At 40.4% G+C, this 27,148-nt stretch overlaps 1 protein-coding gene across 2 annotated transcripts in view; it reads right to left on the bottom strand.

The window, feature by feature from the left end:
• Positions 1–681: 681 nt before the first annotated feature.
• Positions 682–27,148, bottom strand: part of tspan18a (tetraspanin 18a) — a 40,470-nt gene continuing 14,003 nt past the window's right edge. The window contains exons 2-9 of one of the 2 annotated variants that reach the window (XM_053513850.1): positions 16,961–17,039; positions 6,808–6,903; positions 5,686–5,880; positions 4,517–4,591; positions 4,324–4,422; positions 4,052–4,216; positions 3,223–3,306; positions 682–1,301 (exon numbers count right to left, since the gene is read on the bottom strand). In XM_053513850.1, the coding sequence (XP_053369825.1) occupies positions 1,254–1,301; positions 3,223–3,306; positions 4,052–4,216; positions 4,324–4,422; positions 4,517–4,591; positions 5,686–5,880; positions 6,808–6,903; positions 16,961–16,963 (765 nt within the window). In that variant the 5' untranslated portion in view covers positions 16,964–17,039 and the 3' untranslated portion in view covers positions 682–1,253. The remainder of the gene's footprint in view (positions 1,302–3,222; positions 3,307–4,051; positions 4,217–4,323; positions 4,423–4,516; positions 4,592–5,685; positions 5,881–6,807; positions 6,904–16,960; positions 17,040–27,148) is intronic. The other variant, XM_053513852.1, reaches the window with a different exon arrangement.

The following is a 27,148-nucleotide window of genomic DNA, read 5'->3' as shown; positions in this document are numbered from 1 at the left end:
GCTCTACTTTTTTGTGGATTCATAAAGTTTATAAGTAAGGTATTGATATTAAAGTTCTCAGCGTGAAAGAAGAAATACATTTTAGGAGATCGAATGACCCGTAAACAAACATTAGGCTCAATTCAACCTTATCTGTGGTGAATTCAACAAAAAAATAAAACGCTCTATGCCATGCTGTTTTAGTAAAATAATAATTATGATTTAAAAAATGTATAATTTTGGTTATTAAAAAAGTCTTAAAAGTGTTAAATTTCTGGAATGTTTTATTTAATTTTATGCCATAGCAATTCACACAACACTAGCTAACTAAATGGATTGTATATAATCCATTTTATTTATAATCCAGTGGTTAAATGGATTAAATATTGATGTAACACTTTTCACCATTTAGTTTTTCTAAAAAGTTATTTCCTCTTCTTTCACTTTAAAGCAGCTATAATCAGTCTTTCCGCCACGTAGCATGTCGTATATCCAAAAAGTGTAAATTCTTCAGTCTTGAAGATGTCTTACATAATTGTTACAAAAAAAAATATTAGCACATTAATATAACCGTGTGATTTGTAGCCGCCCTACTGTTGGAGCTTCTGTTAAAGTAAATAATCACCTTCTGACCAATCAGAATCGAGAATTCAACAATGTTTGTTGTTAATGTTTATTATGAAGAACGCAGGCCTCACAACATTTTTCATTTTCCCTGTTTTAATACCAATCAGTGTCACATGTAACAGGTATCATGAATATAAAGTACAAATGCATACAACACATTACTAAAATCACATAAAATATACACAATTGCAATACACAACACTTTACAATATAGAAGATGTAGGATCACTGTGTAGATCACACACTCACGCGCACACACACACACACACACACACAGAAACGTGCTCACACACAAACACATTGTGAAAAGAGTTTTAGTGTGACTTGATGCAGTGGTGAAAAAGGTAAAAACGGGAATTTAATTCTGTACAAACACGAACGGTCTTCTATAAATATCCATTCAGGCGTCAGTGCAAGTTTTTCCTCTATCCGTGTTAGAGAGCTGCAGCACGACTCGATGGCACCACTGGAGTTAAATCTTCTGCGCTATTTTCTCCTTTGTTATCACAAAACCAGGGAAGTTCCAGCTGTACAATTTGGTCACTGTGGGCACCTCGGAAAAACAGACAGACGACGTTTATATACAAGAGTGTCTTCTTTTCAAGCCATTTGTCTTTTGAAAGGTCCTTCTTCAGAACACTGGTGGATTACTGGATCCCACGGAACAAACACATGGCAAACACCATCGCAAAGAGCTGAGGACGACAAAAAGACAAAGTTAAAACATGCTTTTGCTTTTGTTTTTCCTGTCTTAAACACACTTTTCTAGCAAAGACAGAAAATAATTTAGATGCTCAGGATTTATAAAGCAGGTTCTAGGAAGGTTAAGTCATGGTTTTAACATGTACCCGCGTTGCAGAAGTTTTTGTTGTTGTTTTAAATTGAAATGGTAGTAGTTGTGTGTGTGTGTGTGTGTGTGTGTGTGTGTGTGTATTTATACACTGCCCAGCCAAAAAAAAAAAAAAACCTTTCACACGCCAAGATTTTATTGGCCACCTTCAGCTTTGATTGCAAACACACTGTGGTGTCCAGTTACTGTGTGAAAATAATTACTCCTGCTCCCAGAACCACCGTTTTACACTCTGGTTCTGGAATACGGTGCCATCAGGGAAGAAAAACTCCATAGATGTTGATGACCTGGTCGTTCAGTACATTCAGGTCATCAGCTCCAAAGTCCAGTCTTTATGCACGCTAGTAAATTTAATTGTTTTTTTCTACTGAGTCTCACTAACACACAGCTGTTTAGTCCCAATCCTGTGAGTGTGTGTGGAAATCCTTTTTCACACATGGATTGGCCACCACAGAGTCCAGACCTTAACCCCTTTGAGATGTCTTTGTGATGTGCTCCAGAAGGCTTTACACAGGGGTTGACTCTCCAATCATCAATTTACAAGATCTTAAAGAGAAATGAACGCGACTCTGGACCAAAATAAATGCTGTGACATTGCATAGGCTTATTGAAACGATGCCACAGCTGTGATCAAAGCAAAAGGCGATCCAGTGAAATATTAGAATGTGTGACTTACATTGGCTCTGAACTAAATACAGTAGATATACACAATCACAATAACAAACGTTATTACTTCAGCTACATTCATAAATCAAGCTAGGATTACTACCTACTGATTCCCCACAGGCATCTCTGCTACTGTACCTCCTGGCAATCTTTATTTTTCATCATAATAATGCCTCTGTGCGCTTGACTCTGTGACGTCACGTGTTAATCTCCTACAGATCGGCTATTTCCCTTTGGAGTAGTGATGCACGGGTCGACACGCCACCTGTGGGACCCACAAACTTACCATTGGGTCGGATGGGGTCAGGTCATCTTTTAAGGAAATATTATGGGATGTGAGCAGGCAGGCCCGTAACTGTTTCTATTCATACTTTTTCCCCTAAATGGTATCCGTAGCATTTGTTTTCTTTTTGCTTAATCTGCCGGTGCAAAAAGTCTTAAACCTTAGTCGTAAAGAAGAGCTGCATATTCTTTTTATTATTCAAGTATTATATTTATTAGATCCTCCCTTTTCTGAGAGAGTAAAGTTCTCCCCCGCTGTCTGTCCCTTTTATCAGTCTAGTGTTAATAAATGGCCTCATGTTTATTTTGGAGAGCAGCGGGCGGATGCATTTGCTCGATTTGCACATGTTTAAGTGGGTCAGGTGGGTTGGACTGGCTTGCTTATCAGGCTGCGTCAGGGGCGGGGATGAAAAAAGCATGACCTGTTCATCACGGAGCACCTACGACACCTCATGATTTGCTATGAATAGACGAGACTTGTCAAGAATTCCTTTATCTTATTTATCAAGATTTCTCTCTAGCATTTGACTTGTTACGGTATTTTCACTCATTGCCTGTCTAAAGGCAACTCACAGTTGTTCCTCTGTTGCAAAATGTTATAAAATGCAACTTAATGTACAGAGGGAAAGAGAGAGAGAGAAATTAATGAATTATTTTAAACTTCAGAACAAGTTGAAAAGTCAGAACATGTGCCAATTTTGTCCACCAGGTGGCAGTGAGACGCAATAAACCGCCTGACCAGTGTGTGTTTATAGTAGCGGCAGCAGCTGCACAATGTAAAACATCATTCAGGAATGAAATCAGAGCGATGATCTTACTTCTATGGTCAGGACGACGATAGCGAGCGCTCCGGCCATGTAGATGTACGCCTCGAAGTAATCCACCACGGCAGAGTAACAGCCCTGTTTAAACAAAGAGGATGTGTTTCAGTATCACACGGGATCTTTGGCAGGACTTCTCACGATGACCTCATTCACTAATCTAATAACACAAGGACACCATATCCACCGTGCCATGCCTTTATAAGAAAATAACGAACGATTGCATGTTGTGAGGAAGCGGAGTAACTGTTACCATAGTGACACTCATTATTTTCCTATAACAGCCCGTCTTAAAGCGGTTTATTCCTTTTATACCCCAACAACATTGCAACAAAGAATGACACGCCTACTTAAAAAAAAAAACGGTTTAGATTTGCAACCGTCTGACCAATCAGAATGCAGAATTCAACAGCACTGTGTTTTTACAAAAGTAACAGCACTGTGTTTTTTTTTTTGCTAAAGTTATTTACTACAGCTACAGTTTGTAAGTTCGCTAAGTAAAATCTAATGCAGCAATCATGTCTAATACGCAAATTATGATATTATTTTAATGTTAACGCGGCACTAAGATGGCGTACCAACGCCGCAAATATAAGGAATGAGCAAAATGATTGCTATACCGCCGATATATTTCAACAGATTTGACGAATGATCAAACTATGCTACAGTAGCTCTGTTAGCGAGGATACACTAGCAAGAGGGGCAGGAGGATATGCTCAGAATTAATTTGCATACTCATGCATATTTATATTTTACTTGAGGGTAAAGGTTGTTTTCAGACCTAGAAACCATTCCATCACTTTTTAACAAACGCCAGGACGCTAACCTTGATGCGGAAGGGCATGTTGCCCCTGAGACACTCGTCCGCGTTCATCATCATCTGCTCGTTGTTCAGGCAGCACACCTCGGGGACGGCTCTCCCGGGGTTCAGGTGCCTGAAGAGGCTCTGCTGATCGAAATCGTCGGCGCTGTTCACGCCGCAGCATTCAAACTGCACCATCAGACGCAAACACACCAGCGTTAACACCACCGCGACGCGATCCCACACAACACAAACACAAACACAAACGTACGGATAGCAGGACAATTTCTGCTTACCGTATTCATGATGGTGTTCCAGGTGGCGGTAAAGACGTCCGTGTTGTTGCTGCCTTGATAATGTGCTTTCAGCTCCTTGGTGAAATAATCTCTGGTGAGCTGTTGATGCAGGAAAACAATTAGCGACCATGGAAGGAAATTACGGCGCAAATGAAATAATCTGCTGATGAACGGGAGAGATACGGATACTCACATGCTCGCGGAATATGAAGGCCAAGATGGCCGCAGCGAGCTCTGCCAGGAAGATGATGAGGATGAGCAGGAAGAACTGCAAGAAAATAAAACACAGGCAGGAAAGACGAGAGATTAAGTAATCTAATTATTATAAAAAATACAGTTTGGGAAGATACAGTTATGGATTCTTTTGTGTTGTAATTTAATCATCGCCTGACTTTTTTAATATACGGTACTGTGTGAAATTCTTAAGCACAAGCAAATAAATGCTAGGGCGTAAAGATGCCTTCCAAAATATATATAAAGCACGTTAAACAGTAATGAATGAAATGAAGTCTGTATTTGGTGTGACAACATTTTGACAAACAATTTGTGCATTTCATAAGAAAATTTGGCCACTAAGACTGAGCAACCTGCAGAACCACACAGGGTTCTTCTGAGGACTTGGAACGTCGTATCTGCTTCTTTTTATGCAGTCAGATACGATATATATATATATATATATATATAATAATGTGGTGCTTTCTTTTCTGGAATACACTTATTCAATGTATCAATACATCGTGATATCGTATCGGGAGGTCCATGGTGATTTCCGTCCATAATTATTGTCATCTTTACTTATTATTACTAAATCAAAAGTGACTTTTGCTATTTTTGGTAATTTATATTTTCTCAAAAACCACCTAAATCAATTCCAACCGATTCCGAATTCACCATTTATTCATATGTATCCTAATGTATACAGTATGAGTCATTTTCTCTTACATGCATGTTATGTACAGTATAGGGAATAAACCACTACTGTGGTGGTGTTACAGTAAAATAATCAACAACCCTGTGAAGTAAGGAAGCTGAGTCACTGTTTCTGCCCCGATGGTGGATATTTTCTCATAACAACACGTTTAAAAGTGATTTATTTCTTTTACAAAGCTATTTCGATTTAATCAATTCATTTTAATCAACCTGCAGATTTACTAAATTTAATCAAAAAGCTTTCGATTCAGAATCAGTTTACAATTATTTAGGTAGGCGCTTCCATCTTCCTCAAACACAAGAATCCCGCTACTCCTTCTCCATTATGGACGTCAGTAATAGTCCTGTCATATCTCTCAGCAATAGTAGTCCTGATCATGGAGATGATCTTATGATCGAACCTAACCGTCACTAGACAGGAAACAGACTCACGAACAGCAGGAGACACTTGTTCTCCCGTATGGCTCCACAGCAGCCCAGGAAGCCGAGCAGGAAGAGCATGGAGCCCATGGCCAGGATCACATAGACTCCGGTGAAGAGCAGAGGATTGGCTGCTACGATCTCCCTGAAACCTGTGGGATCCACCAGCACCCAGATTCCCACTCCGAGTAAGAACGCTCCACCGAGCTGTTGGAGAAGAGAAGCAGTGACGTTATTGGGAATAAAGCACAAACTAACGACAAGGTGGTGTCTCACTCACACTCACGAGTGGCGTTCGAGTCAAAGCAGACTTTATTTCTCGATATAATCCCCTGATACACTAATGCACTTATCCCAGTGTTTCACTAGCGCTTGGACACCATCAAGGTAGAAAAATTTCATCTGCTCCATGTGTGAAACCCCGGCCTCCCAGGAACTCCTTTAATGGCCCAGACATGTGGAAATGGCTTGGAGTGAGGTCGGGACTGTAACGTGTAAGTTTCACACAGACAGATCATTATAATAATAATAATTATTATTTTTTTATTTTATTATAATAATATATATTTTTGTTTTATTCCTGTTTTTTTCTGTTTGCTTGTTTTATGTCGTTGGGATCATTTGTGTAGCATCAATAATCTGCTGTACAGATGACTCGACTGTAGACGTTTTTTCCCCCCTTCTCTTACTGTTAAAGTAGCGAAAGGGAAGTTCACAGGAGTGCTAACAAGGAGAAAAGCCCTGAGCAGAGGAAGTGCGCTGGGGCTCCTGGGCCAAAACTCCGATTGTTTGGCAGGAGTTGAATGTGCTTCCTCGTGATATGGCTTTAAAGTTTATTGTAGGTGGCAACACGGATTGTTCTGGGCTTTTTTTCCCTTTTAACAGACTCTTTTGAACCACATATGGTTTTAGGAAAGCAAGACCCGCTGGCCACACAACCCAAGCCAAGAAACCAGCCATTAACTCCGCTTAGGAAAACAGGAGGTGATAAACGCGTTCAAACACCATCCTCAATCATCGCCCCCATCCTCTCTGTGGATTCCTCGCGCAAGCAAAGCAGGAGAAGTTCGGGATAAGAGTCTAGACGACATTAAAGCTGTATTAGCAGTTAAATAAAAAAGATGATGGACTTACAAATATGAAGAAGTTAAAGATGAACATGAGGTACTTGACGCAGCTGAGGCAGTCGCCCTCCATGGCCGTGCTTCTCGCAGAGGCGTCTCCTTGCCCCTGTGGACACAAAGCGAGACGGTCATCAGTGTACAGGACGCGATCGGTCACTCTGGGGAAAAACACAGCACGGCTTTCTCTACAGCAGCAGCTTCGTGCTCTTAACTTAATTAAAACGAAATGACCTCTTTCTTTACGACTTCCTCATTTAAAACAGAATCGCATGAGAACAGACGTCGTTCATAGAAAACAAAAAAAAAAAGGAAATCTATCAGCTGGTTAAACGAGTCGCTGACAGCTCCGGGGATTGTGGCTGGCACGGAAAAATGCAAAGTGCATTCCCCTAATCAGATTTCTGGCCTGGTGTAATCAGAAAGGCATAAAGGAGGCTGACAGGCTGGAGCACGACGGGTTTGTTTGTGCACGGTTATGAAGGAAAGAAGCGCAAAATGAGGATGAGGATGAGTGAGAGAAGAAAAGAGAGAGAGAGTGGCTAGGCAGGAAACAAAACACAGCACCATCAGGACGGGTGGAGCAGCACATTTGGTCTCGTTCACACCAGGAGCGAGACTCTGGGGAAAAAATCTAAATAAACATGTCCTTCCACCTCCTCAGACCACATGGTGCCCGTGACGGCCCGGCCATGTGATCCTGCCAATCATCCTAATGAAGCCGGGCTGCGGCGGTACACAAAGCGTGATCGCAGTACACAGCTCAGTCCTGGAAGTCAATCTAGGATCTATTTTACGTTCTGTGAGGTTTTTCTCTTATCACTGTCAAAGGTTGGTGGTAACTTTGGTGTTAAAACTAGTGCGCTTATAAACACCTAAAACCCGAGTGGCACGGATCTGTGCAGCAACACAGCCCAAATATGGAAAATATATGTGCTTAAAGTTAAATATATTAACGGGGAGACTTCAGACTTTAAACTGTGTATTTGGGTTTTTAGATCCGTCAGGTCAAACCAAACCCAAATTATCATTACTTTTATAACGTGTAAGTTTTGCAGCTACTGGAATGTGGGAATGATGTCGCCCAAATTTTAAGATCTCCAAATGAGCATATTATTATAATTTTTATTATTAGTATTATTATTTTGGTTATCAAAACAACAGAAAGAAAAAAACAACAACAACACTGACCAGACTATTTCAGGAACATGAATGTTAAAACGCTATTCGTAACACAGGCTCACTTGTTTACATTTATTTGGTTAGACAGTATGGACTTACGGAGCGACGTACATTTCTGTCTCATTATACATCCGAGCAGTTAAGGGTTGAGGGCCGTGTTTAAGGGCAAACGGGCCAACTTGGTGGTGGGGTTTGAACCTGCGCCCTTCTGATTAGTAGACCTACACCTTAACTAGCAGGTTTCTAACGCTAACGAGACATTGTTAGCGCTCGTGTCTGCTGTAGTTCCTGTGCTGTGATTTCAGTCCAAACTGTTGCATAAGCGGTTTTATGCTTTATATATATATATATATATATATATATATAAGGCATAAAACCGCTTGACATTTTACAGTAAGTAACAGCATGTTGAGCCGTAAGTAACGCATCAGCGTATTACGTTCCCTGCACCACCCCATTAACATTAATAAAGTAAAAGGTGCACGGTCCGTCTGAGAATAGACGCTCCTGTCTGACGATGCACTCTGGGTAATGACGGGGCATTAGGGGAGATTTAGGTTAATGGCGATGCTGTTCATTAGAGCGCAGGCTCTCAGTTCTGCTTCCAGCCCGCAGGTTTAATTCTCTCACGCAGTCACAGAGAGAACGGCAGGATTTACTGCTCTGCCTCCGAGAAGCGTGTGCAGCCGGAGAGAGATCCGCAGCAAAGTAACCCACCGAACGCAGCTGGACGGAGAAAGCTGCGAATAATTCCAGCTCTTTATATATCAAACGGTTCTGGGGTAATTCAATAATCGACTTTTTTTTCCCTAAAGTCATTATTGGTACAATAGAGAGAGAGAGAGAGAGAGAGAGAGAGAGAGAAGGAGCTCTGTCAGGCCTGGCTGGGTTTGAGTTGGGTTAATCCAGCAGGTGTGTGTGTGGGCATCATTTTTGAAAGGATCAATTTCGCAGGATTTACTAGTCAAGTTTACCCAGGTGTCCGTTAATCACAGCCCGTCAGAATTAAACACTCTCTGTGTGATGCGGTTATAGAGAAATAATCAACCAGACTTCATGGCATGATGATGAACATCACAAAGATCATTCGTTTTCAAGAACAGCTTCACAGGACATGTTTTATTCCTCTTTTATCTATTTCAATTTATAATTTATTAGGACAGCATTGCCTTTCTTTCTTTTCTCTTTTTCTGTTTACAGTTGATTTCAACATGCAACACTGACAAATCACTTATAGCAGTTATAATGTACGAAGCTCAACGGTCGTTCCTCTAACCAGCATCTTTTGAGTCTGAGCGGTTACTATAGAAACGATGACGCACTGGAGCGAGCGCATTAATGTATATTAACTGTCAGGGCTGCCGTTCTAGGAAATTAATCAGTTCAGAATTTAAGACAGATGTGGAAAATCGAATACGAGGTATATGCATAAAAAACCTCAGGTCCAAAAGCAGTGTGTTTCCTGCGACAGAGGAAACTCATGAACCTGAACAAGGCCGCGTGCTGCTTTAGAAGTCAGGGAGAAATCAGGAGCAGCGAGCGAGGAACCCGGAGAAGGAGAGAGTCGAGGATTAGAAACCGATCACACTCAGCTTCTTTCCAAATAAATCAAGCTGTCAGGGCGGCCCGGGGGAAGTGCAGCGTGCTGGAGTGATTTCCCTTAGCCCTCGCAAAAACAGCCGATTCAGGCAGCCTTCATCTATCAAGAAGCAGCCGTGTACTCACACACACTCACACACACACTCACTCACTCACTCACTCACTCACACGCGCAGCTTTGACACATTCGGTTCATTATAAACTCTCATTTCAGATGTTTGGAAGCAATCGAGGCATTTACGAGCCATCTGTGTTTGTGATGCGAGAGTGACTGGATGCTTTTGTGCGAAATATTTCACTTAGGCAACATCTGTCAGGCTTGGTTCTAGCCGTCGGTACCTCCGTCAGACCGAGCCCCCTACCTGAGCGCTAAGAAAAGAAAGCGATCGGGTTTTCAGACGGTTTTATGTTTATATCTGGGTGATGTATGCAGGCGCGGCGCTTATCTGGAGGCGCTAGCTGTCCTTCATGTCTTACAGTACACATTCGCTTGGTATCTCCAAAGAAACCAACGTCTTCAGCCTCTTTAATTTAAGAAAAACATAAAGCTGCCTAAATTTCATTACTGATACAGGATATCCACCAATCAAGCTACAGCCTTCAATAAAAAGATGAGCTTTCTGCTTTGAAGCGAGCGAGAAGAAAGAACTAGATTCACACATCCTTGCTTCTGTTCAATCCTCTTCTCCACACTCTCGAAGCGGCACCTGAGCCTTATCTTCAGGCTCGCAACAGAACCAGCCGCCGCACTCCATTATATGAGCCCCGGTCGCCATGGCAACCTGGATTGTGATGCTAAAACTCTGCGGAGTAAAAGATAGACCTAGAGTTTCCTTACATTAGGGTTTTGGATCATTTAGAACCGTTTCATAATGTTGGGAGAACGTTGTGTTTTGGTCAACAATTTTAGAATTAAGGTTTTTTTTTTAAGGTTTCTAGAACGTTAGGAGAATGTTCTCTGAAATGCTTCTACCATAATGCTCAATAAAAAATAAACAAGATGTTAGTAGAATGTTAATAAAATGTTCTTTATAACCCGACTGGTGACCACAAGGTTTTTGAGATGTTTCGAATAACTTCAACCGTCCTACAGGGCTCTGAAAGACATTTTAAATGATTAAAACATTACTAGAAAGTTAGAGGAATATTCTTTGAAAGCTCACCACAAGGCATCTGCGAGGTTTTAATGTAAAGGTTGCCAGATCATCAGGGGAAAGTCCTCTGAAGCATCACGAGGTACCTAAAGATTCCCAGGAGATTTTAAATGATTTAAAACTAGAATACTAGAATATTATACTAGATGTTGCACCAACGATTGCAATCAAGCATTTGTGATAAGTGGCACTGAGACGTTCACATCGCTATGGAGGAATTTTGGCCCGCTGTTTTTTTTTTTTTCAGAACTGTTGAACATTGGAGGCTTGTCGAGCATTAATGTCCTGTTTAAGGATCTCAATGGGATTTAACTCTGGACTTTGACTAGACCACACCAAAACCATTTTTTTGAGCCATTCAAAGGTGGCCTTGCTGGTGTGTTTGTCCTGCTGCATAATCCAAGTGTGCCTGAGCTTGAGGTCACAAACTGAGGTCATACTCCTTCAGGATTTTCTGCTAGAGTGCAAAAATTCATGGTTCCATCAATTCTGGCAGGTCGTCCGGGTCCTGAAGCTGCAAAGCCCCAGACCATCACACTACCACCACCATGTTTCACTGTTGTTGGTATGATGTTTCTTTATAAAGCGCTGTGTATCACCATATATAACGAGACACACACCTTCCAAAATGTTTTTTCTCACTTATGTCTCATAAATTTTTGCCCAAAAAGTCTTGGGGATGATCAAGGTGTTTTTGTCTAACATGAGACGATCCTTTTTTTTGGTTAAGCAGTGGCTTTCACCTTGGGACTCTCCCACTGATGGAATTTTCACACAGGGCCAGGCAGGTTTAAACAACTTTTTTTTTCTTTAATCAGTGAAGTCATCATTTAAAAACAGCATTTAAAAAAAAAAATTATTTACTTGGGTTCTCTTTGTGTAATATTATTAAAATGGGTTTGATGAGCTCAATCATTTAAGGTGCAAAAAAAAACAAAAACAAGAAGGGGCAAATACTTTTTCACGGCACTGTATACCCTTAACCCTAATTAACATCATTAAATTTCAAGGTTTGACTTGATCAGGAGTGTGTGGGTGTGTCAGATCACATGATGCATGATCGCTGATCTGAGAGTACACTCGTAGTCGTGTACCTTCCAGGTTTAATCAAAAAGCTAATTAAAAAGTACAAGCGCGGTCGTTAAACTCCAATTATGTTTCTTGTAGTAAATAATTCAGCTAATGTAGTTACATTAGAGCTGCAAAAATGCTATCTGAGCATTAGCAATAAAATGATAGTAACTACGAGAGTGTGTATTAAAGTCTTAAAAGTCATATCAGATTTTCTTTTTCAATTTTTTTTATTCAGTAACTGTTATAAATTATTCATTCGAACATTTACATCTCCGAGGTCTCGTTTGCCGCGTTTGCTTTAAATTTCGCCCCAAAAGCCCTGACTGTTACATCTAATGAGCTCCCGGTGTTTGTGCTCGTCCTGCTGCACACACGTGAGCGCTGCGTTACTGTGTTCATTTACGACAGGAGGTTGTGCAGAGCGTAAAAAACAAAGCACGGTAACAGTGTGAGACGGCTGCTCTCGCCGCTTTCCCAGGACTCGTTATTCCTGAAAGGGAAAAAAAAGAGGCTGTTTGTCTTGGACAGAGTTGCTTTTGGAGTCTGAGTGCTCTGGCTTATCTACTATAACTGAGTGATGGATGCTGGACTGCATGTTTCCCCTCTCGTGAGGATAAAAGTCATATACTGAGGACAGACGAAGCTAAGTGAGACAAGAAAGAACAGGTTCAGTACCTTAGCAGCACAGAGAGAGACAGAGAGGGGGGAAGGGAGGGGGAAGGGGGAGGGGGGGAGGGGGCTAGGGTTTCCCCACATTCCTGAATTTGATCCCGATCCAGAGATCATAGAAGATCATCAGGAGTTTGGCGCAGGAGGGCGCGTCACACCGCGGGACAGATCGTCACCTAGGCATCTGGGTCATTCTGCTCAAACTTTTAAAATGTAAACATTTGGAGACTTTATTATGTGTTTTTCTTTTTCATTATTGTAAACGATCAGAGAGTCCAAAAATATGCAAAGTTCCTTGTTCATGGACAGCTCTGAGCTGGAGCACTTTTACAAAAAATCCTCTTTTCCTAATCAAACCTAGTGTAGTCCCAGGACCAGTCCTGTGTAAATCATGGCAGTTTTAAGACAGTTCTCGTTGGTACATCCTAGTAGAACATTCCATAGCTAATGTGTAATCAATTCATGGGTTCTTTAAGCCGTGTGATGTCTCAGAGTGGGACAGAGACCCAAACAGATATAACTGCATCTCTATGTTTGTTAAAGAAAAAAAATAAATTACACAATGTGGCTTTTAGCACTTCTCGTTCTGCTACTTCAGCTTTAAAACATGCATGAAGCTCTTCATCTACTGTACTGTAGGCATTCAGACCTAAAAGACTTGACTGCTACATTCGTACAGTAGGAGTGGAGTTTGAGTAAAACAAAAGCGTAGGTGGGAAAATGGTCGGCTTTGTGACTTCACGCCTCGACAGGGTTGAGGGATCGATTCCCGCCTTGGGTCAGTGTGCGTGGAGTTCGCATGTTCTCCAGTAGGTCTTTTAATTATGTGAGTGGGTGTGTGTCCTGTGATGCACTGGCTCCCTGTAGTTGGTAGGTAAGCTCCAGGCCTCCGATGACCCTGCGCACCGAGATACCTGCTTCTTTAGTACTTGGGTTGATTTATATAAAAAATAAAACTTTCCAACAGTGTTTGGTACTTACTTAGTAACCCAGTGTAAGGATCTATCCAATGATGGAAACAGTTTTGTACGGCGCTCTGAATGAGAGCGTCTGCTAAATGCCTAAATGTAAATCTACATGATAAGCGCTATAGAGAACGAATAAACATTTAACACCAGTTACATCAAAGCAGATATTAAGTCACATTTTGATTGATTTAAGTTCTGAATGTTTTCAGATTCCTGGGCCAATAAGCTCCATTGTGATATCGAGTTTATTACTGTATCATGTATAATTCCTGATATATGGCCAGCGCGAGTTTTTTTTATAAGGACGGCCACAAAATACTCAATGGAACTCCTGTTTTTAGAAATTTTAAATGAGCACCTGGTGATGTAAGGCGGGGGGAACCCTCAGTCTCCAGGAGTTCCCTAAAAATTACGTCGTTATTAACTTAAGCAGTTTTAAAAAGAATAAGAATTCATGTATTCCACAAATTGCCTATCAGAGCTACTGTATGCTGATGATACACAGATTTATCCCCAAATGACTACGCCCTGTTGACTCCCTCTGCCAATGCATTGATGAAATTACCAGTTGGAGTGCCAAACTGTATTGCATTTGGAAAAAAAAAAATGAAGCTCTGAAGGTGAACGCATACTTTCACTGTAGGGGTCAGATAACCAGATAATCAAGTCAAGAATCTTGGGGTGATTCTGGAGACAGACCTTAGTTTCAGTAGTCATGTAAATAAATCAGCGTACTATCATCTCAAAAACATTGCATGGATGAGATGTTTTGTTTCCAATCAAGACTTGGAGAGACTTGTCCCTGCCTTTATCACCAGCAGGGTGGATTATTGTAATCTCCGGTCTCCTCACCGGCCTTCCCAAGAAGACCATTAGACAGGTGCAGCTGCCAGAGTTCTAACTAGAACCAAAAAATCTAAAAAACAAGGGGAGTCGCCTTTAGCCCTTAGGCCGCCCGCAGTTGGAACCAGCGTCCAGAAGATCAGAGATGCTAAAACATTAGGCAGTTTTAAATCTAGACCTAAAACTCATCTTTTTAGCTGTGCGTTTATTGAATCTATTTCTATGACAGGTGGAATAACCAGCTTGTATAGTGTTTATGAAAGTGCTTTAAAACTCTTTTGAATGATCAGGAAGATAAGGTATTTATCAAATGATTTTTGCTTAAATAGAACATCTGATCAATTTCACCTGCTGTACTTTAAGGGCGAAAGCATGAAACTAACCTGTTCGACTTAATACATGACCTGAGATTCCATGATGTCGAGTGTGTGTCTAAACAGCAGGATGTGCTGGATCAAGTGTGGAAGGCGTCTCCATTCATTTCAATTAAATCCAGTGTTTAATGTGTTAATTACAGCTAGGATGTTAGTTTTTTCCCAAACATTACTCATACCATCGTCATCATATTAGTCATTTCTCAAGTATTCTATTGTTGTTTTGCTTTTATTTTACTTTAAATTGCAAAAATTTTAAAACAAAAACATCTGCATGTCACTCAGTCTGGATTTTCTATCCCTGATTTTTTTTTTCAAGTTTAAAGGCATGGACAGTACGTCTGCCTAAATGACTTAAATGAAAGTCTAGGCGTTCCTGAATACTAGAAACTTTCCCAGCGTACATCCTACTGTAACCTTCAGATTTTTGGATGATGTCCTTTTGCAGAAACCCCAAGCGTGAGCAATATTTAGATTTTGATATTTACTGCATTGAGCGACACACGTGTCAGGGCCACAAGCAGACAACCCGCACTAACAGTCCGCGGCTCGTGATGAAAGCAGGTGTCCGAGTCCAGATCAGACCCCAGCTGGCGAGTGACGCTGTGTCGGGGAGGAAACAGACGCCAAGACTTTCGCACACCGCGCTCCGTACTCGCGCCAGCTGCCGTCCAGAATAATAATAATAACACGGAAAAACATCTCCAAAGAGAAAAAAACGTGGCTGATTTAAAGGCCTTCCTGGAGTTCAGAAATGTAAAAGAAACGCCTTTTTCATAAGAATGCGTCACTAATTCGATGATGAGGTAGAAACAGGAGATTCAGTTCTCCATGGAAACTGGCTTTTTGCTCTTTTCAAAGATTCAAAACGGACTTGACAGCTCCGAGGCGGAAAATACAGCGCTCGCTCCGCGCGAGTCAGATCGGCTCTCTTTCAGTGAGTGACAGGATTAGAATGAGAGCCAGGAATTTGCACGCAGCCAGGATTTGATGAATCAGAAATGCAAGAACTCTAAAACTCTAGCTGGCACAATTTACCCTCCCAGGTCACAAGGTTTCAGGTTAATATCATTTACACAACTGATGAAGAGAGCTTAAAGGAGAGTTCTGCTGCTCTGATGATCTCAGAATCCATTCGATTGTTGGGACAGGAACAGAATCGGGACCGAACGCCACCTCCTGGACGTGACTCCGGTCTAGTGGCCTCCAGATTAACGACCGACACCTTTAAATTATTCTGTCGATGTGGTTTACCAGGCATCAGGTCGAGCACTATTGAAGAAACGGTTAGTTAGATTAATGACTAATTTATTTAACGAGGCTGAAAGAGCAAGACGACAGAAACAGTCAATAGTGAGTGACGGCTACATCAGCATGCGTCTGTGCATGAACATACAAACACACACTTATACTGTAAATAAATGATCGTTTCAGAAATTCCGGGGAGAAAAAGAGTGCCAATTTGTAAAAAAGTCATTTTCTCTGATGGATCCCCGTTGTGCATCTGGGGGAAAGCACATCTGGAGAAGAGAGGGTGAGCGCTACAATCCTCAAGAGACGGTGGATAAACCCATAAACTCTGACAAACTCCGGTCGGGTGTGGCCCAGGAGGTGATTGACAGCATGTCAGAGCGAGTCACAGACGTCTTGAAAAAGAGAGGATCAGCATGGCAATAAACTTGATGTAATCGTCAATAAAAGCCTTTGACACTTATAAAATGTTTGTAATTATACTTCACTATACCAGAGTAACATCAGACACAAAGATCTAAAAACACTCAAGCAGTAGACTTTGAAAATGAATGTCATTTGTGTCATTCTCAAAACTTTTGGCCCCCGGCTGTACTGAGTAACATTACAGGTGTTCGAGAGGCTTCGAGAAGAAATAATCATAAAGCTCGAAGGAAAGTAACAGAGATCGTCGGTCATTCTAACGAGTGTGAACGCAGGTCCGCGCTGATCATTAGGGATGGGAATCACCAGGGATCACCTGATACGACATCTACAGGAGCTACAGTACTATTCTATACATACTGTATCATGAGGAGTTTAGAGTGCACCACCTGCAGGATTATAGATGAGACAGTGTGGCGATACATGAATTACCAGACAAACGATTTGTCTCTCTAATGTACAGTACACACAGATCTAAGGCTCAGACTCCAACCTGTATATAAAGTATATTAATGGAATGATCGTAGTGTCTGATTCGGTGAGTTGAAAATGAATCATCAGGTGAATCAGAAATGAGTCAAGTTGCAAATGAATCTGAATCGATACAGAAAAAAAAAATCTCTCCATACCATATGTACCTGTAAATGTCTCTCCCTGTGAGTAGCCGTGACGTTTCTCAGAAGATCTCTTCCCACCTCGTCTGTGTATCTGTGAGAGAGATCAGAGGAGACGCGGCTCAGTGGCCAGTTTATTAGATTCACCAAAGGACAGAGTGATTAGGAGATTAATATTAATAATAGATTAATATTAACTAATTTAAACTCAGCAGTGATGAGGATCAGTTGCTAGATGAGACAAATACTGTAAATAAAACTGTAGATTTGTATATATATCCCTAAACTCTCTTCATATATAATATTTACTTGTATATTATGTATAGATTCAAATTCAAATTCTATTTGTCACATACACAGTCATACACAGTACGCAATGTAGTGAAATGCTTACACGACCGCCAGTGACCTTAAAAAGAGAATGAAAGCTTATAATAAGTAATAAATATGAATAAAAGAAAAATTTAATAAAAAATAAAAATGAACTAGGAAAATTGAACTAAAAATAGAAATAAAAATAGAAATATACTGTACAAGAACATTTAAGAAATTGTGAAATTTTTATATTTTTGGGAGAAAGATGGTGTGCAAATATGCATAGAAAAAATGTCTTTGTGCACTGGTCCAGAATGTAAACGTAAACATGTAGTGTGGATGTGCGTGGAGTTGTCCATAGTGTCCATGGATGTATAAAGATTGATTGATTGATTGATTGTGTTAGTTCTGCATAGTGTTGTGGTTGAGTATTATTATAGAATATTACAGTACATTATTATTAGATTTTTTGCTTGTGTGTGTGTACTTTTAATAATTTGTATCTACACTTATCTTTAAAGTCCCTCTGTTGCTCAGTACAAAGTATTGGATGGATGGATGGATATTTATATATATATATATATATATATATATAAAACTTTATTGTCAGTGCATTTCAGTGTCTACTAGAAGTGTAAATATTAATGTATATACATTGGTGCAAATATTGGCATTGTGCATAAGGTAAATAAGTATATTTACTATAAGTATAAATATAAAGTCAGTCAATGCAAAAAATGCATACACACTGTGTGTGTGTGTATATATATATATATATATATATATATATATATATATATATATACACTCACACACACATAGTCAGTCAAATAATTTAAAATGTATGCACACTTCAGGAAAAGAAAAATACTATTATACATTATATTCGCAAAATATTAATAATATAAGTACATATATCAATATATAATGTATAGCAATAAATTTAGTATTCAAATATTTATTTTTGAGTTTATTTGTAATATTTACGTTTTTTAAGTGTGTATTCATTTTTTGCATTGACTGACTTTAGATGTATAATTATTTACCTTATGCACAATGCTATATATATATATATATATACTGTATATTGCCAGCACTTTGTACTGAGCAACAGATGGACTTTTATGATAAGTGTAGATACAACTTGGTTAACATCCATTATTGATTGTTTTCTTCAGAAACACTGATTTAATTCTCTCCTATCAGAGCAATTTGCCCAAACTTTTCAATTTCTTCTTGATTAAAGAATGTGACATTACACTTTTTTTTTTTTTTTTTACCAATATGTAGTTACACTGAAGGTTCACAATTTATCCTAACATTACAAACAAAAAAAAAACCCCACAAAAAGCGTCAAACTCCTCTGTCCTAACCGAATCCAGGACTGGAGAGCAGTGTGGAATAAACCACGACGTCTGTATGAACGCAGGTCGATAAACATTCCGGCTTTCCTCTCTCGTTTTACTGAAAACTTCACTGATCTCTCTGTCTGCATGATTGTCTAAAAGCAGGACTCGAGGAAAGGTCACGATGCACTCCCCTCACGTCACTGACATCACGTAACCTTTACAGAGCACGTGAATGCATCTCGAGCGATGACATACAGTAGAAGTCTTAAAACCATTAACACTGGACGGGATATTAATTACACCACGCTGGAATCCTCGATCTACACACGATCACGTTCTTTTCTTCCCCTCGAGTGCACTGATGAATCAGGCTGAAAACAGGGTTTTAATTTTAATCCAAGCCACATGAGCACTATGTACGTGGTTTGCGGTTCGTTACAGGGTACATCAGCAAAGCCTGGACAGTTTCCATGGCAACAAACAGCACAGGGAGAGTGAAGGACCAATCAAAATATATATATATATATAAGAACGAGAGGCAAATAAACAGTGACGAGAGCGTAGCAGAGCGGATCGAAGAGCAGGACAATGAAGCGCCCGGCGGAGGCGGAGTGAAGCGCGGAGGAAGAACGCGAGCCGCTGAGCCGCTGAGCCGCTGAGCATAAAATGAGAATCGATGCTCTTTTTAATAACCGCTGAGACTCTACAGACTCTACAGGGAAGATCAAAGGCAGCATGTTTTCATTAAAGATGCAACTTACTGTATGCGCCACACAAACACACACACAAACACACACACACACACACACACACACACACACATACAGGTACATAATTATTAAAATAATTCCAGGGAGATTTGTACATGACAAGTATCAGTCTGTATCTGATTTCATAAACCTACAGTTCATAAACTCTCTGTAAACCATGAACAAACACAAACACACAACACAAATGCACACACACACGCACAAACATACACACACGCACAAACATACACACACACACATACATGCACACACACTCACACAGACGCACAAACATACACACATGCCCACACACACGTGCACACACCCACACACACACACACACACACACACACACACATTTCTATGCACGGGAAGTAATTTATCAATATTTGCTTGTGGTTGAGAAAAACTGATTATGAAAAGCTTCCATTCAACTTACTGTCAGTTATATCATTATGAGGGGGCGGGGGGAGGGGAGAGGGGGAGGGGAAGAGGGGCGGAGGGAGAGGGGGATATTTTATACATAAAAGCCTAATCTAATCTAATGATTGACTGATACACACTTGGATCATGGAGCTTTGTTCGAGAGGAACGCGAGTTTTCTTAGAGAACCTTAACTGCATGAAAATAAAAGATTCATGAATCATCGTATTTAAATTAAGAGCAGAATTTCAACTCCACTAATATAAAGTTGAAAAAGAATAAATGATGGAAAATAATCATCACAAAATTAATGTGTTTATGTGAAAAATTTATGAAGTAGAATTTAGTACATTTATAAACGTAATCTGGTTGAGTAAAACTGACGTAATGTAAATATTAAAGATATATAAAAGCTACATGAGGCTGAAAATTTTTTTTTTGAGCGTGTCCATGATGTCACTCCAAGTAATCATATAAGGCATAACAGGGCGTTACCTCATGCAAATGAGCAGGAGAGGGAGGACGATGGCTTTCCCCAAAGTCACGTGACCTCGGCCGCAACTTTTCGAGCTGCTCACTCACGCACCGTTGGCCGCGGCGCAACACACTCGGAGGACAGCGCTATCCGCTCCTTCCGCTTGCGTGAGCTCACAGACGCCACTTGATATAAGAGCGCTAAGTGCCTCCCATTGCAGCCCCCCTCCCCCCTCGTGAGAGAGCTCGGCCAATGAGCTCTCACCAGGCTACAGCATCACCCGGGAATCGAACTCGCGATCTCTGGATGATAGCGTGAGCGCACTTTACCGCTTTATTTACTTTGCAGACTTTATTTAATGGTAATATTTAACAAAATATCTGTTTTTTCAGTCTCAACAATTTGACAATAAGTATGCAACATCACTGGACGATTTGGCCTAAAAACCACATTTTTATGTATCGCAATTTGAATTCAGACTGCAACTATTATGTAACTATGAAATGTCCGTCAGTTTTTCTATTTAAATGTATTTATCTAGTTTAACAGCGAATTATGACAAATAATAAGATGAAGAGGATATTTGCCAATATTTATTTTCCACCTGAAAAATTATTATAATTTTTTTTTTTATTATTGACAAACTCTATAAATTCCTGACTCTGTGTAGATTTCCTGCAACACATTACAGCTTTTTGTGATCAGATAATTGCAAGAGTTTATATTGCGATGTGGATTTTTATGCGATTAATAATGCAGGTGATAAAGTATACTGGTTAACTGGTATCACGGTAACTTCCACAGTATCAACCGTACCTCCCAGTAAGTCTCATTACAGGGAAAGAAAAGAGTTACATTTGAATTAAACTTTGAGTAACTTCAAAAAGATCCCGTCTCGGTTTGGCTGAGCGGACCCGCAGGCGCTTCACATGAGTCTCAGCTGAGCTTTGGAATGCGTCTCTGTACAGAATGAGGGCTGTGGAATTCGGCCCTGATCACTTACATTGTGCTCACGTTCTGGGTGACAAACTTCACACTCGGCGGGCAGAGCCGGAAAATCCATGACAACAAAGACCAGTATTGTAGTGCACTTGTACGGACCTCAGTTCTGATTTGAGACGGACTTGATAAAACCCAAACTATCCCTTTAAAGGAGTTCCTGGGAGGCCAGCGTTTCAGACGTGATGCAGGAGGTCTGATTATGGAAATGGAAATGAAATGACTTTACAGCTGCTGTACAGCAAGTGCAGACAGGAACTAATCTAAACTAACAATACAGTACGTGTCCAAGGGGTGAATGTGTGTGTGTGTGTGTGTGTGCTGGTGTAAAAGGAGTGAAACACTTCAGGATGGCGACTGTAACTCCGCCTCATCACACCATCCTGCTGTTAGTCACGTGTCTTCTTAAGAGACGATTAAGCAGTAAATGTATAGATATTTACTGCATATGGTTTTTTTGCCAAACCTTTCGTTCTTCTTAGCAGTAATTCCTACAGAAACATTTTTTAATTTGCTATTAAATTAAAAAAGGCGGGAAAAGACTATTTTAAGATTAACTAAAGCGGACACAAAGTATAGGTTTTAATCATCTTACACTTGCTTCATCTTGATGAGAAATATAAAATAAATTCCACATTATTTAAGCTTATTCAATTTTTATGTCTATGACCAGCAATAATGACATCATCTCAGAAATAACGGTCAAGACAAAGGGATTCATTCACTTCACAGTAATTTGACATGATCCTTGTGTGTGTGTGTGTATGCGTGTGTGTTTGTGTGTGTGCGTGTGTGTTTGTGTGTGTACGTGTGTGTTTAAATCTGAAATTTTTGGTCAAAACCTCAGTCACTGGTAAAGTTTTTTTAAATATTACATTATTTCTTATCTATAATAAAATTTTGTAAGTTATGATTTATTTAAAAAACAAAAACTAATACAAGTTTTTTTTTTTTTTTTAATGATGTTAAAAATGACTCGTGATATCCTAAATCCTAGAAATAAACATAGTGGAAAATAATCTTTTCTTTTCTCAGGAAGCCTTATTGAACTTTGCCCTCGGCTTCAGCTCCAGCTGCCGACTTACAGAGTGACACACACATCCTGCAGGAGGAAAAACCCCACTTCCCTCAACACCCTCCACAGACGGCTCGGTTACATGGAATCCCCGCTAATGTACGAGCTCGATATTTCTCAACTCAACACTTTCTAAAGATGAGAACAGCAAGGATGGTCATGTGACCTCCCCAGTTTCCACTGTTAGTGTGGATCATCACATCATCAATATTTTTATGTTAACATGTTCATTACAATATTAGCGCGTCCAGATCGCTCAGTCATCTAAGAAGGCTTAATTGAAATGTTTGGACAGAAACAAACACACAATGAGCGCGGCGTGTTTAGCATTAGTGTCTGCGGACGGCTCAGCTGGATGTAGCTGGATGTAATTTCTTTCCCACTGATGATTCAGTAGACAGAAGGGCTCCCAGTCATCGATGTGGGTCAGCGCGCGTGTTCCGTATACAAACTCCCACACAGCCAGCCGGCTCGTCCAGACCTCAGAGTGGAGCGCAGCGCTAATCACGGACGGATAATCAGAGGCGATCGGAGACACGACTGCGCTAGCTGTACGTGTACGTTTATTAATACTAAGTATGTTTAGAACTTGAGAGATGTTTTACATTAATAGATTAACAGAAGCTACACCCACATTTACAAGTTAACCTGATGCACTAAACCGCGTAATCACAAGCTAAATGCTAGCACCGAATCAAGCAATTGTATAGGAACACGTGGGCGGAGTTAAACGCATCAGAGACCAACGACGATCACTGAACAGGCACGATAATAAGATTTCCAAATTGTTTATAAAAGTCTTTACACAACTGTTAATGATGTTCATAGGATTTTTGCATTCCTACATTTTGTTCATCGCCTTATTAACATTTTCTGTAACATCCCTCCAGATTATAATTATTTTTTAAATTACCACTACAGACGTCAATCAGAACAATTTCGATTTCTTTCGTCGTTTTATGCTAATTGTACGCCATCTGGTCCTTGAGGCTGAACTTTTGCCTTTAAGGCCTTGTTCACACGGGCGTTAAAATAGAGCGTTTTTTTTTTTGCGTTTGTAGCGTCCGGTGAGCGCGGATCAAGCGCCGAGTGTTTTCTACACAGAGGAGTCAATGAGAGTGTTCACACTTTTGGTGACGTGCGTTTGTCCGGCTGCGCGTTTATACGGCATTTAAAAAAAAACGTTGCATGCAGCTTTTTCTTGGTGTTCAAATCCCAACGAACGCAAGGAAACCGCTTCTAGTTCGTTTTCTTCGCGTTCCTTTTTACGCTTCGGAGGACCGGATATATCCCATGATCCTACATGCTATACATAGGGAAATGCGGAAAAGGGCACAATTTAAAAAAAATAATTGTTAAAAAACTTACGCGGAAATTTTCACATGTTTTAAGGAGGTCTTAAGGAGTTTTGTGGGCGTCGCTAAATAGAAATGAGAATGTGAATCGTAGGCTCACATTCGATTCAAGTCGTTTTTTTAGCCGCTGTGATTACTCACTCATCGTCTGTACCGCTTTATTACGCATACAGGGATGGGGCGCCAATCCATCACATGTACACACACACACACACACACACATTCACAGCCGTGGTGATGTACAGTTTAATTCATCAGCATTAATTATAGCTGTCTAATTGTCGAAACATCGACTCTACAAGCCAGTTCTCCATGACACTACATTCATTAGTTATACATAACCTGTAACAAGCACCACGAGGAGAAAAAGTTGATGGAGGGAGACAATCAGAGCGGCATCGGGGCAAAACAACTTCCCCTGAACGAGACAGAGGAAGCGCCACCTTGTGGTGTTATGTTGTATTACTGTGTAGCCAGATTTCTAAAACTTTGTTGCAGTATGAGGGCAGCATTAGATAGAAAAAATAAATGAAAGTTAAACGTAGTTCACATCTATGCTTTTTAAAAAAATGCTTTAGGAGGAGTTACAGATAGAAATAGGGCGAGACGACGACGAATGATGGACGCTGATGACGATATAAGAACATTTTAATTTCCTTAAATCCAAACTGTCCTCCTGTTCACTAAACGTGTCGGCTGGAACGTGGTGTAGATCTTACGGAGTGCACTTTATGCCTGACAGAAGGCAGATCTACAGTAGCTAGGTTCGTGCGAGAAAAGGAGCAGTTTTCAAAATTCTAAATTTCTTGCAAAATTTTAGTTCCTAAAGTAAAAATTCGCACGGTGGGCTGTTCGTATGCCGAGGAACCGCAGTACCGGCAACTAAATGTCAGACTAAATCATTTGTCTCGTCCCTGACCCTAACTGTCTGTCTCACACTATTAACACAAGCTGCTTAAACTGTAGACACGTCTACTCTCCAAAAACACGTGTAATACAGAATCTGTTTACGTTTTCTTCCCAGATCAGGTCAACCTGATCTTCTGTTATGAGTCTTGTCTGTAAAAGAGGCCTCTTGTTCAGTCACGCGGCGGTTCAGGCCAGACGGCTCGGTTCAGCCGCTTTTCAGAGACCGTGTGCAACTAGACAAGAGCGGAGCTGTCTCCGAACACGAGGAAAAGGCAGCGTTATTCAGAACTAGACATGAACCCAAAAAAAGAGAAGGAGAGACATCTGCCTGCTCTCACCAGGAACTGAAAAAGTTCTCCCCGTAACATCTAAACCGATTTATTAACAGCCGGAACTATAGGATACAATTTATTGTCACTTGTAAACAAATAGATCAATCTTTTAATGATTCAAATTCGAGTCGGTCTTTATTGGACTTAAAGATGGTTTCACAATCCAAAGTCGCTGCTGCTGAGTAAGAATCCAAATAATAAGCACTAAAATTCCATTATTACAAACAATAAGTTGAATGATGTCATGCGAAGGGGCGGGGGGGGGGGGTGGGGGGGGTTAATGTTAAAATGGGATTTATGTTGTTCTCATTAGTCTCAAAAATATATATAACAGCTAAGGCACATACAAATAAAGTGGAGACACAAGTCTGGGTTTCAAAACTGTCTTTAAACAAGTATTCAAGTAATGTACAACCCTAATAATAATAATGTTAATAATAAGAGTGTAAAACCATTTCAGATTTTTCTTATTCATTATGAATATTTTTCCGCTATATTAATTTGGACACGTTACCGCCGTCCCTGCAGTGACTGTCAGGCTGAGCAGAACACAATGATAAAACTAAAATCATTTATTCATCCAAAAGTTGATCTTTTGAAGTAGAAACACAAAACGAGTGTGTAATTACTTACACACAATCCTCCAGTAACCAATAAAGACACTATTATAAAAACTAGGGGGGTGGGTTTTCTTTCGAAAATTGATAAATAAAATCAAAATAAATAAATCACTTTCTGTGACGAGATGTAGCGGTGATAAAAACTTCACATCGTCACATCATTGATTACTTTATTCTAATAGAATAAACTGGAGATTTATTTTCCTGGTTATAATGAAAAGAGAGAGAGTAATAAAATATACCTGATTTTACTGCATATATATATATATATATATGTGTGTGTGTGTGTGTGTGTGTGTGTGTGTGTGCATTACCACATATAATTAACCCCATGTTATTTCCTATGTACAGTATACAGTACGTGTCTGTGAGCGTGTGACAAGCGAAGACCTGACGTGTTTGGCGTGAGATTTCCCCCTCGAGCTTTAAACACTGACTTCCTGTCTGGACTCGAGTTCTCTTTTAGTTCTAATCCTTCAGTTAAACCACCGTCACAACATGTGTGTGTAAATTATACGGGTTTGAACTTCAGTGTCTACCAGCATGCTCTACTAACACCACCAGTCTCCTCTTACAGACTCCACACACACACACACACACACACACACACACTTGTGCTTTGTTAGCATTTCTTACCACAAAATACCTAAATGACAAGACAAATGTATTCAGAATGTAGTAAGTGGTAGCTCAGGGATCTGCTGCTGGTTATGCTGGTATTTATTCATGTGAGGTTTGACAAAAAAAAAAAAAGCAGAGGGGAAAAAAAAACGGAGACGGGTGAGAGTATGAGAGAATGTCATCGCTAGACAATTTATGGAAGAGAAGAGAAAAAACTGGAACTGGTCGTTTTAAGCAAAACTGTAAAGGGAGGGTGTGGCTGAGTGTGTGAAGCGTGGAGCAGCCAGGAGAGGTGAGTGGCAGGGAACCGACCCCTGTGGGGAATTCGGCTAATGATGGCTCTGTGCCGCAGCAAGCACTGGAGGAGATAAAGAGGCGAGAGTGCCAGGAGAGACAGAGAGAGAGAGAGAGAGAGAGAGAGAGTATTTGTGTGTACTACCTAATAAAAAGCAGAAAAGCAAGAATGAATAAAAAAAAAAAGGGAAGAAAAACTAAAAAGCTTTTCTCAACTGCATCCAGTTTCTCACTCCTGTTAACTTGTTACAGAAATATTGGGGTTCTTTGGGTTTTATAATGAATATCATACAACAGTTAGTTCATGACCAGGCATTCCACGAGTGCTGATAATAGACTGTAACAGCACTGGGGCATTGAACTACAATCTTTTCACAGTGGTTAATGTCACTAACTGTGTGTCTCGGCGTGGGTGAGAGTAGGTCTGTACGGTCCGCGGTACTGAGGAGAGAGCAGCTGTCTGACTAAACCCACATTCACACCCAGTCACAGAAGCACTTTCAGTAAAGACACACATCTGATAACGTTATGGCGTCTTAAACAACACGCCGTCTCGGCACTAATCACTTCTAAGTCCTTCTGAATCGCCTCTGAACCGTCCGCGTCGTTCTGTTCACGGCTAACGCTTAGCTACAAAGCTAACTAGCCTCTAACACAAGGCTGAATCCCAAATCCCTGATCCAGGGC

Source organism: Clarias gariepinus, chromosome 15 (assembly GCF_024256425.1).
Source record: "Clarias gariepinus isolate MV-2021 ecotype Netherlands chromosome 15, CGAR_prim_01v2, whole genome shotgun sequence".
NCBI classification, from domain to species: Eukaryota; Metazoa; Chordata; class Actinopteri; order Siluriformes; family Clariidae; genus Clarias; species Clarias gariepinus.
This window is presented reverse-complemented; position numbering and strand designations above follow the sequence as displayed.